A 13,120-nucleotide genomic window follows, 5' to 3' on the forward strand; every position below is an offset into this window, starting at 1 on the left:
AGAGGAAATCCGCGAGCAGGAGAAGCGACTAGTGGAGTCCGGTACCAACGAGGAGATCGAGAAGCTAGAGAGATTCATTGAGGAAGCCCACCAGCAACATGTAGAGGTCCCAGGGCTGGAAAACTGTATTCAAGCAACCCAGGAAGATGGCCTAGACGGGTTTGGAGGAGACACCACTACAACTACAAATGTGACTGAAGCGGAGGTGAAAGGCGACCACTCACCGAGAGGAAGAAGGAGACTGCATGGGTACACCCTGCACCATGGATGTGGATCTATGACCTCCGAGGAACCCCCGAACAGAGAAGATGGGGATCATCGTAGGAGACTCCATTATACGACATGTGGACAGCCACATCGCAGGAGGAAGAGAGGATAGACTTGTCACCTACCTGCCCGGAGCAAGAGTGAAGGATGTGGCCAGCAGGATCACCAGGATAATAGACAATGCAGAAGGAGAGGACACTGCTGTGCTCATCCACATGGGAACCAACGATGTGAGCGGATGGAAGTATGACAGGGAACAACTAAAGGGCCAGTTCTGCTCACTCGGAAGAAAGCTGAAAGTCAGGGAGGTAAAGGTGGCCTTCTCCGAGATCCTCCCAGTACTGAGAGTGGATGAGAAGAGGCAAGAGGAACTGCGAGCGATCAACGCCTGGATGAGAAGATGGTGCGAAGAAGGCTTTGACTTCATGCGCAACTGGACGGCGTTCTGGGGAAGAAACAGGTACTACAGAAAAGATGGATTACACCTCACCAAGGAAGGAACAAGAGTATTGGCAGGCAACATGAGGAGGGCCATTGACAAGCTGACAGTCGACCACCAGTCGATGGCCCAGGCGACAGAATGCCCCGAAGAAGGATCTACAGACAGCTACCCAGACATAGGGGAGGAAGACCATGAAGCAAATGAGGGAGACAATGTAGGAGCACAAACAGATACCGCAAAAGACACAGTAGGGGCTGCAAAACTTAGAAAATCCAAGAAGGGACCACAAAGGGAACTTAAATGTATGTATACGAATGCTAGAAGCTTGAGAAACAAAATGGGAGAGCTGGAGATTGTTAGATTAGTTAGATTGTGAGCCTTCGGGACAGTAAGGGAATTTTCCAAGTACCTTTCTTATTTCTAATCTTAATGTATATTTTCTGTAAACCGCTTAGAACCTAACGGATGTAGCGGTATATAAGAAATAAATTACATTACATTACATTACATAATAGCAAGACGCGACGAACTAGAAATCATTGGCATAACAGAAATATGGTGGAACGATGAAAATGAATGGGATACAGTACTTGAGGGTTACAAGCTATACAGAAGGGATAGAACAGAGCAGAAAGGGGGAGGAATTGCACTTTTATTATTTTTTTTAAGTATTTATCTCTTTTTTAAAAATTTTATTGTAAACTGGCCAGATACTTGTCGATGGTCGATATATTAAAAGTCAAACTTGAAACTATATGTTCAGGAAGGAATAGAATCTGTTAGAGAGGAAAAGACAGAGGGGAAAGAGAAGCTGGAGTCCCTCTGGATCAAGATTCCCAGACACAACGGTGCAGACACAAAAATTGGCCTTTACTATCGCCCACCAGGACAGACGGAGGAGACAGACTCAGATATGATAGAGGAAATCAAACAAGGATGTAGGACAGGAAATGTAATGATCATGCGAGACTTCAACTTCCCGGGGATCGAATGGAACCTGGGAACCTCAAACTGTGGCAAAGAGACGAAGTTCCTGGAAATGATAGGGGACTGCTTCCTAGAACAAATGGTGGGAGAGCCGACGAGAGGAGACACCACCTTGGACTTGGTCCTAAATGGTATTACTGGTCAGACAAAAGAAGTAGAAGTCACGGTCCCGCTTGGGACGAGCGATCACAACATAATCAACTTTAAACTAGACATCGAGAAAGGGAAGCATCCAAAACCTTAACCACAACTTTCAACTTTAAAAAAGGAAGATATGATAGCATGAGAGCCATGGTAAAAAAGCGGCTCAGGAAAAGGATGGATAAAATCAGAATGGTTGATCAGGCATGGTCCCTACTAAAAACTACTATCACGAAAGCACAAAATCTCTATATCCCACAGATAACCAAAGGACAGGAAAATAAAGGCAAAATAAAACCGGCATGGCTTACTAGAGAGGTGAGGGAAGCCATAAAGGGAAAGAATGACTCCTTTAAAGAATGGAAACGCACAAAAACAACCGAAGCTCGGAACAAACACAAGGAGAAGCAGAAGAAATGCCACAAGGCAGTGAGGGATGCCAAAAAGGACTACGAGGAGAAAATAATGCAAGAGGCCAAGAACTTCAAGCCCATCTTTAGATACGTAAAAGGAAAAAACCCCGCAAAAGAGGCGGTTGGACTGTTGGATGACCAGGGAAGAAAAGGGTACATCAAGGAAGACAAACAATTTGCTGACAAACTAAATTCCTTTTTTGCATCTGTCTTTATGAAGGAGGACACCGCAACAATACCAGAAGTAGTGAAAGTGTTCAAAGGAGTAATAGAGGACAGCCTCACCACAGTAGAGGTGGACTTGGATCAGAAATACTACCAGATTGAAAAACTTAAAGGTGACAAATCCCCTGGACCTGATGGAATTCACCCGAGAGTCTTTAAAGAACTGAAGGTTGAAATCGGAGAGCTATTGCAAAAACTGGTCAGATACCGGACGATTGGAAGATAGCGAATGTCACGCCACTTTTCAAAAAAGGATCAAGAGGAGAACCGGGCAACTACAGACCGGTGAGTCTCACGTCTGTCCCTGGAAAGATGGTTGAAGCACTGATTAAAGATAGCATAGTCCGGCACTTGGACACACACGACCTTGGGATGGGCCCCAAAGTGACGGACTAGGTCAATAACTGGTTAAGTGGAAGGCGACAGAGAATGATTTCCAACTGGCTTGCATCCTCCATCTCGTTCTGCTATGCTCAGACCGGACTGGCACTGTAGAGCCGTGTCACAGCCCATAAAGTTAGAGCTATGGCATCTTCTGTGGCTCTCCTCAGATCTACTCCTATTGAGGAAATCTGCAAAGCTGCCACCTGGTCCTCAGTTCATACATTCACTTCTCACTACTGTCTGGAGTCTTTCTCCAGGTGGGATGGGCACTTCGGCCAATCTGTATTACAAAATTTATTTTCCTAAAGGCTAACTTTCCCATCATCCCATTCTGTTAGCTTGGAGGTCACCCATCAATGAGAATATGCTGCCTGCTTGTCCTGGGATAAAGCACAGTTACTTACCGTAACAGGTGTTATCCAGGGACAGCAGGCAGAAATTCTCACAACCCACCCTCCTCCCCGGGTTGGCTTCTTAGCTGGCTTATCTTAACTGAGGGACCGCGCGCCTACGTTTGGCAGGAAGGCACTCGCGCATGCGCGGTGCGGGCTAGCCAGAACTTTCTAATTTCTTAGAGTGCAATTCACTCTAAAATGTCCATTCCGGGGCTCCATCGGTGCCGTCACCCATCAGTGAGAATATCTGCCTGCTGTCCCTGGATAACACCTGTTACGGTAAGTAACTGTGCTTCGTGGCTCCAGGCATCCCTCACCTTGATGATAAAGATAGCAATAAAACTAACAATATTAGCAATTCATCTCCTAGGGATGCAACAGGAAATGAGCTGAAATTAAAAACTATACAAAAAATGAGATTGTTGAGGAATAGTAGCTGGAACGCAATTACCACAAATGCCCACAATCTAAGCAACAAAAATCAGGATCTGCAAGCCCTGATGTTAAAGGCAGACTTGGATATTGTTGCTATCACAGAGACATGGTTCAGTGTTTCCCATGGATGGGACGCCAACATATCGGGCTATAATCTGTGTAGGAAGGATAGAGATGGTCGAAAAGGTGGAGGAGTAGCTCTCTATGTAAAGGCAGATATCCAAACGACTGAAATGCAGGGGGTCTGGGGAAAGGAAAAAAAACAATATGGATTGTTTTGAAAAGAGAAGATGGAACTTCTATCCACTTGGGTGTTGTCTACAGACTTCTGACTCAATCGCAGCAAATTGTCAAAGACTTCAATCATATCTCCCCTCAGCCGTCTCTTTTCCAAGCTGAAGAGCCCTAACCTTTTTAGTCTTTCCTCATATGAGAGGAATTCCATCCCCTTTATCATCTTGGTCGCTCTTCTTTGAACCTTTTCTAGTGACGCTATATCTTTCTTGAGATAAGGAGACCACAATTGAATGCAATACTCCAGATAAGGTCACACCATGGAGCGATACAGGGGCATTATAAAATTCTTAGTCTTGTTAACTATCCCTTTTTTAATAATTCCTAGCATCCTATTTGCTTTTTTGGCCACTGCTGAGCATTAGGAGGAAGGTTTCATCGTATTGTCTATGTTGACACCCAGATCCTATTCTTGGGCGCTAACCCCGAAGGTGGACCCTAACATTCGGTAACTGTGATTTGTTTATTCCCCCAATGTGCATCACTTTGCATTTGTCCACACTAAATTTCATCTGCCACTTGGACGCCCAGTCTTCCAATTTCCTAAGTCTGCCTGCATATTTTCACAATCCACATGAGTTTTAACAACTTTGAACAGTTTAGTGTCATCTGTAAATTTAATCACCTCACTCGTTTTTCCAATTTCCAGATCATTTATATATAAGTTAAATAGCACCGAACCCAGCATGAAAGACTGCTTAAAAAGCTGTGGAAACACGGGGTGCAAGGGGAGGTCCACCGATGGATCTTTGCAACAAGGGGAAGCTAGGAGGTGCTGTGCTGAACTGCAACCCAAACCACGAGGCAGGCAGGCAGTGGAGGAAGCTGCGGGGTTTGAGGAATCGGAAAGCGGGCAGAGAGAAGAGAACAGAGGGCTGAGAACGGTGCAGACTGAGGCAGGTGGCCAGAGAGCAGAGCAGACAGAGAGAGGAGGTTAAAAGCGGTCAAGAGAGAGGAGACAGAGAGCGGAGCGGACAGAGTGAGAGGATTAAAAGCAGGCAACCGGAGAGTGGAGCTGAAAGCAGGGGAGGAGAGCCAAGGGGTGAAACCAGACAAAGCGGAGCCAAGGGGAAGAGGCGAGAGATAGCTCCGCCCACTTCCGACATCACCAGCCAAACTCCCCCATAAAAGGGGAGGAGCCAACGGCGCGCAGCCGTTCGGCGAGCGGCAAAGGCGCTCGCCTTAGCGAAAGCACCTTAGCGAAGGAGCCTTGAGAAGGAGCCAGGAGACCGGGCAGCCCAGCAACGACATCTAACTTCTTGAAAATAAACCACAGGTACCTCTTCTATACTCATTTCTCTCTTCTCTCTCTACTCTTTCAGCTAGCTGCGCACCAGGCACCATCATACACACCGTGGGACATAGGAAAAAGAAAGAAGTAATGGAGGCTGTAGGAACACAGCAGAGCTACCCAGTATACTGCATCGAATGTCATATGTATGACTACCTCCCCTCCGGGAGACAGGCGTACATATGCAGTCGATGCTAGGAACTGGATAGCCTGAAGAAGGAGGTCGGGAGATTACAGGTTCGAGTACAGGAGCTGGAGGGACTCTGCACCATAGAGGAACAATGCTGGGCAACGGAGGACACCGCCAGAGTGGAACACATCACAGAACAAGTTAGAGAGCTCGAGAATTTCATCGAGGAAGCCTGCAGGATGATGGAGGCACGGGACCACCAGCTCATCAGGAGGGAACCAACGGGCGGACGACAGAATCCACCAGACACCATGGGAGTAGGACCTTGCGGAGAATCTAGACAGGCAGATGAGGAGGAGACCCGACAGAACCCGGAGGAGGGATTTGAGGACTGCGCCACCGACACAGACCTGAGACCAGAGAGACAGTTGAGGAAGGGGAAATCTGCTATCGTAGTGGGAGACTCAATCCTGAGAGGAGTGGACAGTCACATAGCTGGAGGGAGAGAGGACCGTCTAGTGACATGTCTCCCGGGGGCAAGAACGAAGGACGTCATCGACAGAGTCGAGAGGATCCTGGAAGGGGCCGAGACGGAGGAGACAGCTGTAGTAATCCATGTTGGAACCAATGACATCAGCAGGAGGGACTACAACAGGACTGCACTAACTGATCAGTTCAGGATCCTGGGGAGGAAACTGAAACTGAGGGCAAGGAAGGTAGCCTTCTCGGAGATCCTGCCAGTACCGAGAGCGGACACAAGGAGGCAGAGCGAACTACAAGCAATAAACGGTTGGCTCAGGAGTTGGTGCGAAGAGGAGGGTTTCCTTTTTTGCACGGAACTGGACAACTTTCTTGGGAAAGAATAAGCTCTACAGGAGAGATGAACTGCACCTGAGCACGACTGGGACGAGGATGCTGGCACGAAACGTCCAGAGCGTCATAGATTTGGCTTTAAACTGAGGAAGAGGGGAAAGCCGACAGTCGATCTGACACATCGGACAAAAGTATCAAGTAAGGATACTGAGCAAGGACATTGTAAAAGAGGGCTCGGAACTGAGTGGAAATTTTTGGAACAAGGGCCTAAGGATGCATTACAGGGGCCCAGAGCCATGGACATGGAGCAAGGACATTGTAAAAAAGGGATCGGGACTGAGAGGTAATTTTTGGAAAAAGAACCTAAGGACGCAATGCAGGGGACACGGGCCAAAGATATTGAGCAAGGACACTGTAAAAGAGGGCTCAGGACTGAGTGGGAATTTTTTGAAAAAGGACCTAAGGGAGAAATGCAGGGGTCTAGTGCACGAATAAAACTGGCAAGCAGCACTAATAGAGAACAACGGATTCCAGAGGGACAACCAAAAACAGGGAAACAAGCTGAGGACGAAACAGACACACCACAGGAGGAGGATGACCGAGACGAGGCTTTGGATCTGGCTATTCACGAGGGGGACGCCAGGAGCGCCAAACCACGAGGAAAAACAGCAAGAAAGGCGAACAAACGGGACTTACTTTGCTTATACACTAATGCTAGGAGCCTAAGGGCTAAAATAGGAGAGCTGGAAGTCCTAGCCAGCAAAAAAGAACTAGACATAATTGGAGTCACAGAAACGTGGTGGACTGATGACAATAAATGGGATGTGGCTTTACCAGGTTTTAAACTATACAGGAGAGATAGGTCACACAAGAAGGGTGGAGGAATAGCGTTATACATAAAAGAATCCATACCTTCAACCAGGATGGAAACAACAGTAAGGGCGGGCGACTTGGAATCACTATGGGTTAAGCTACCAGGAGGAACTGGAGCAGACACAAAATTGGGTCTGTACTATCGCCCACCTGGACAAACGGAAGAAATCGACCAGGATCTGGAGGCTGAACTGAGGCAGGTATGCAAAAGCGGAAGTGTGGTGGTGATGGGAGACTTCAACTTCCCGGGAATAAACTGGAGTATTGGACACTCAAACTGCATGAGGGAGACCAAATTCCTGGAGGTCACGAGGGATTGTTTCATGGAACAGCTGGTCACGGAACCAACACGGGGTGATGCCACTCTTGACCTAATCCTCAACGGACTAGGGGGACCCACTAAGGAGGTGGCGGTACTAGCCCCACTAGGAAACAGCGATCACAACACGATCCAGTACAGGCTAGAGATTGGATCATCAAAGGTAAAAAGAACTACAACGACTGTACTTAACTTCAAAAAAGGGAATTATGACGCCATGAGGAAAATGGTGAGAAAGAAACTCAACGACAGCACAAGGAAGATGGACTCTGTAGAAAATGCCTGGGCCCTACTCAAGGGCACAGTGCACGAAGCACAGAACCTGTGCATCCCCAAGTACAGGAAAGGGTGCAAAAAAAATAGAACAAAAAACCCAGTGTGGATAACAAATGCAGTAAAAAAGGCGATAAGTGACAAGAAAGCATCATTCAAAAAATGGAAAAAGGACAAAACAGAGCAGAACCAAAAGGAGCATAAAACCACCAAAAGGAGTGTCACCGAGTGGTTAGGAAAGCAAAAAGAGAATATGAAGAGAGACTGGCGGGGGAAGCAACAAACTTCAAATCATTCTTCAGGTACGTTAAGGGGAAGCAACCAGCAAGGGAGGAAGTGGGACCCTTGGATGATGGGGACAGAAAGGGAGTGGTAAAAGAAGAAAAGGAGATAGCTGACAGGCTAAATAAGTTCTTCACGTCAATCTTCACAAGGGAGGACACAACCAACATTCCGGAACCTGAGGAGATCGTAAAGGGGGAGCAGGATGAAAATCTGGTTCAACTAGAGGTAAGCAAGGTGGATGTCCTCCGGCAGATAGACAGGCTAAAGAGCGACAAATCGCCAGGTCCGGATGGCATTCACCCAAGTGTACTCAAGGAACTAAGGAACGAAATAGCTGAACCACTTCGACAAATATGCAACCTATCCTTAAAAACTGGAGAGATTCCGGAAGACTGGAAAATAGCAAATGTCACGCCCATCTTCAAGAAAGGTTCAAGGGGAGACCCAGGAAACTACAGGCCGGTGAGCTTGACCTCGGTCCCGGGAAAGATGATGGAAGCACTGATTAAAGACAGCATCTGGGAACACATCGACAACTATGGGCAGCTAAAGTCGAGCCAGCATGGCTTTTGCAAGGGCAGGTCATGCCTCACGAACTTATTATACTTCTTTGAGGGGGTAACCAGCCAGGTGGATAAAGGGGAATCCATAGATATCATTTACCTTGACTTCCAAAAAGCCTTCGACAAGGTGCCACATGAAAGACTACTAAGGAAGCTATGGAACCACGGGGTGCAAGGGGAGGTCCACCAATGGATCAAAAACTGGTTGGCGGACAAGAAACAGAGGGTTGGAGTAAAGGGCCATTACTCAGACTGGCAATGGGTCACGAGCGGAGTTCCACAGGGGTCGGTGCTGGGACCGCTACTTTTCAACATATTCATTAACGACCTGGAGGCAGGAACAAAATGCGAGGTTATTAAATTTGCAGATGACACCAAACTATATCGCAAGGTAAATAACATGGAGGACTGCGAAGATCTCCAAAAAAGATCTGACAACACTGGAAGAATGGGCCAAAAAATGGCAAATGAGTTTCAACATAGGGAAGTGCAAAATCGTACATATAGGGGAAAAAAACCCGATGTTCACTTACAAAATGGGGGGGATCAGCGCTAGGGATGAGCGATCTTGAAAGAGACCTGGGAGTGATGGTAGACACAACATTGAAGGCGTCGGCGCAGTGTGCAACAGCCTCAAGGAAAGCAAACAAAATGTTGGGTATCATTAAGAAGGGTATCACGACCAGAAAGAAGGAAGTCATCCTGCCACTGTATCGTGCTATGGTGCGCCCGCACCTGGAGTACTGTGTTCAATTCTGGTCGCCGTACCTCAAGAAGGACATGGAGGTACTTGAGAGAGTTAAAAGAAGAGCAACTAAGCTAATAAAGGGTATGGAGGACCTCTCATATACTGACAGACTGAAAAGGCTAGGGCTTTTCTCCCTGGAAAAGCGGAGACTTAGAGGAGACATGATAGAAACCTTCAAGATCATGAAGGGCATAGAAAAAATAGACAGGGACAGATTTTTCAAATTAAGGGGATCAACAAGTACAAGGGGGCACTCAGAGAAATTGAAAGGGGAGAGGTTTAGAACAAACGCCAGGAAGTTCTTTTTCACACAGAGGGTGGTGGATACATGGAACGCGCTACTGGAGGATGTGATAAACAGGAGCACACTACAGGGGTTCCAAGAAGCTTTGGATAGGTACTTGGAAGACAAGGGGATTGAGGGGTACAGATAAGAGTAGAGGTAGATTATAGGGATGGGATTAGAGGTAAGTTATAAAAATAATCAGGGATCACTGTTCAGGCACTAGGCCTGATGGGCCACCGCGGGAGCGGACCGCTGAGCAAGATGGTCCTCTGGTCTGACTCCGCGGGGGCAACTTCTTATGTTCTTAAAAACTGGCTGGAAGACAGGAAACAGAGGGTTGGAGTAAAGGGCCATTACTCAGACTGGCATTGGGTCACGAGCGGAGTTCCGCAGGGGTCGGTGCTGGGACCGCTCCTGTTCAATATATTTATTAATGACCTGGAGGCGGGAACAAATTGCAAAGTTATTAAATTTGCAGATGACACCAAACTCTACCGCAGGGTTGAAACCATGGAAGACTGCGAAGATCTGCAAAGGGACCTAACGACGCTAGAAGAATGGGCCACAAAATTGCAAATGAACTTTAACGTAGGGAAATGCAAGGTCATGCATGTAGGGAAAAAGAACCCAATGTTCAGCTACAAAATGGGAGGATCACTGCTAGGGGTAAGTAACATTGAAAGAGACCTGGGAGTGATGGTAGACACATCTTTGAAGGCGTCGGCACAGTGCGCCACAACCTCAAGAAAAGCAAACAAAATGTTGGGTATCATTAAGAAGGGTATCATGACCAGGACAAAGGAGGTCATCCTGCCACTGTATCGTGCAATGGTGCGACCGCATCTGGAATACTGTGTCCAGTACTGGTCGCCGTACCTCAAGAAGGATATGACGGTACTTGAGGGAGTCCAGAGAAGAGCAACTAAACTGATAAGGGGTATGGAAAACCTCTCATATACTGACAGACTGAAAAAGCTGGGGCTGTTCTCCCTGGAAAAGCGGAGACTTAGAGGAGACATGATAGAAACCTTCAAGATCCTGAAGGGTATAGAAAAAGTAGACAGGGACAGATTTTTCAGATTATGGGGAACCACAAGTACAAGGGGGCACTCGGAGAAATTAAAATGGGACAGGTTTAAAACAAATGCCAGAAAGTTCTTTTTCACCCAGAGGGTGGTGGACACATGGAACGCGCTTCCGGAGGCTGTGATAGGCCGGAGCACATTACAAGGCTTCAAAGAAGGTTTGGATAGGTTCCTAGAGGATAAAGGAATTGAGGGGTACAGATAGGAGTAGCGGTAGGTTATAGGGATAGTCTGGGACCATTGCTCAGGCAATGGGCCTGATGGGCCGCCGCGGGAGCGGACCGCTGGGCGAAATGGACCTCCGGTCTGCCTCAGCGGAGGCAACTTCTTATGTTCTTATGTTCAGTACAGATCCCTGCGGCACTCCACGGTTTACTCTCCTCCACTGAGAAAAATGTCCATAAGAACATAAGAAACTGCCTTCTGTTTTCTATCCGATAACCAATTCCTAATCCACAACTGAACTTTGCCAAAGTTTGGGTAGACTAGGTTCTAATATACTGTATATAGTTTCTTGGAAGAACCATGTTTTCAGTTTTTTTGGGGAACTGGATGTAGAAAATTAAAAAGCTGGGTGACATCTGTATTGGGGCCTCATGAATAACATCACCCACATATGTCCTTGGAGTAGCCTACTACAGGTAAATAATTTATGCTCAGATTACATACATAAATGATTAGAATATCCACTATCAGGATATATAGTTCTTCAAAAAGAAGGATATAGATAATTGAACAATAACTGAAGCACTCCCTCTATGCTAATGAACACGACTTTCAACTTTTCAAATTGAACTAATTCTAATTTAGATTATGTAACTTCACATATGCTCAGAGATATGAAGCTCTGTGAGGAACTAAGTCCCCATCGAGGAGCTTACCTCCCAATCATTGTAAATGACTTATCCATGTGAATTCATGCAATTTTAAATCTTAAATGTCTCTAATGATGGCCAGGAAAATGAAAATTAGAAAAAAAGCCACTTATCCCCTGAATTGGAGATAAATGGTTTTTCTAATTTTCATTTTCTTGGCCATTATTAGAGACATTTAAGATTTAAAATTGCATGAATTCACATGGATAAGTCATATGCAATGATTGGGAGGTAAGCTCCTCGATGGGGACTTAGAATTAGTTCAATTTGAAAAGTTGAACATTGTGTTTGTTAGCACAGAGGGAGTGCTTCAGTTATTGTTCAAGTTTTAGAATGGCATATATGGACATATGTTCACATATATGTGAAAAACCTGCCTAAGTGCTATTCTATAAATAAGTGCATATATTATGTAGCACATATACTAGAGGTACATTCATAAGGGTGGGAATCACAATTAAGTGTATACAGGCCTTTAGACATGAGCATGTACACCAGCTCAGTGATTGGTGTGAGGGCTCAGGCCTAATAGCACACATGCATATATATCTGGTTAGGCTAGTATTCTATTAAGGAAAGTAGATGCTTGCTGTCCTTTATAAAATGGGCAGCTAAATCTAGGTGCACTTCTATAGAACTACTCTTTAAGGGCATACATACCACTGGTTTAATCAGGCAGGGCATACATTAAGGTTATACATACTGCTGGCATAGTCGGGTGGGGCATACATTTCATTGAGGTGAACAGTGCCTGGTTTTGCCACTTTCAGGTACACCATGTCTGAGGTATTCTTCAAAGCAGCTACAGCTTCCTCATGACGCACATCCTGCAGGTTGGTGTTATTTACCTGGAGAGAGGGGAAGAGAAGAAAATGGACAGTGTACACCAGATGTTCCCTTTAGTCTTTTAATGTATCCAGCATACACCAGGTCCTGTCTCTGGAAATGGCATGTATAAGTGTACCAAACTAATATATTGAAAGAACAAACTATAAATACAACAAACTCAAACACAACAAAACATAGTGAGAAAATTACCTCGGAACACAAGCAACTTAAAACATCAAAAGGTAGCACAACAAAGACCTCAAGAGACTACGCTCCTTCTGAACTTCATAAGACGATAAGTGTCAATTTCAGGAGCTGCTACAATCATAAGTCTAAATGTCCATGCAGAACTCTTAAAGATAAAATTGCAATGTGAGCCACTGGGCTATAGCTATGTGCTTGGGACCTGGGTTGGCCACTGTTAGAAACAGGATACTGGGTTTGATGGACCTTTGGTCTGTCCCAGTATGACAATTTTTATGTACTTTTATGGCACATTTCTCAAGAGCACAAGGTCCCAAATTCAATGGATGAATACAAAAATTACCAATACTTAGCTCACCACCAACAGTCCAGCTGCTTCCATATTACCACAATTAAAAAACTAGCCCATCAGTGGCCCTGTTTAGCACAATGCTGTTTCAAGGGCTGCGGGTTGCAACTATTCATCCAGCATATCCATACATATTAGGGAATCGCTCCAAAGACTCAAAATTGACATCTATCAAAAATGGGAAAAGTAGTTTGTTTGGTTTCTGTCAGTTATAG

At 45.8% G+C, this 13,120-nt stretch overlaps 1 protein-coding gene across 1 annotated transcript in view; it reads right to left on the reverse strand.

Moving 5' to 3' along the window:
* The window catches only part of DLG3 (discs large MAGUK scaffold protein 3), a 490,171-nt gene that overhangs the window by 354,248 nt on the left and 122,803 nt on the right, over positions 1-13,120 (reverse strand). Inside the window, exon 7 of the mRNA XM_033945041.1 lies at positions 12,228-12,372. Within this exon, the coding sequence (XP_033800932.1) occupies positions 12,228-12,372 (145 nt within the window). The remainder of the gene's footprint in view (positions 1-12,227; positions 12,373-13,120) is intronic.

This window comes from Geotrypetes seraphini, chromosome 5, assembly GCF_902459505.1.
Source record: "Geotrypetes seraphini chromosome 5, aGeoSer1.1, whole genome shotgun sequence".
NCBI lineage: Eukaryota > Metazoa > Chordata > Amphibia > Gymnophiona > Dermophiidae > Geotrypetes > Geotrypetes seraphini.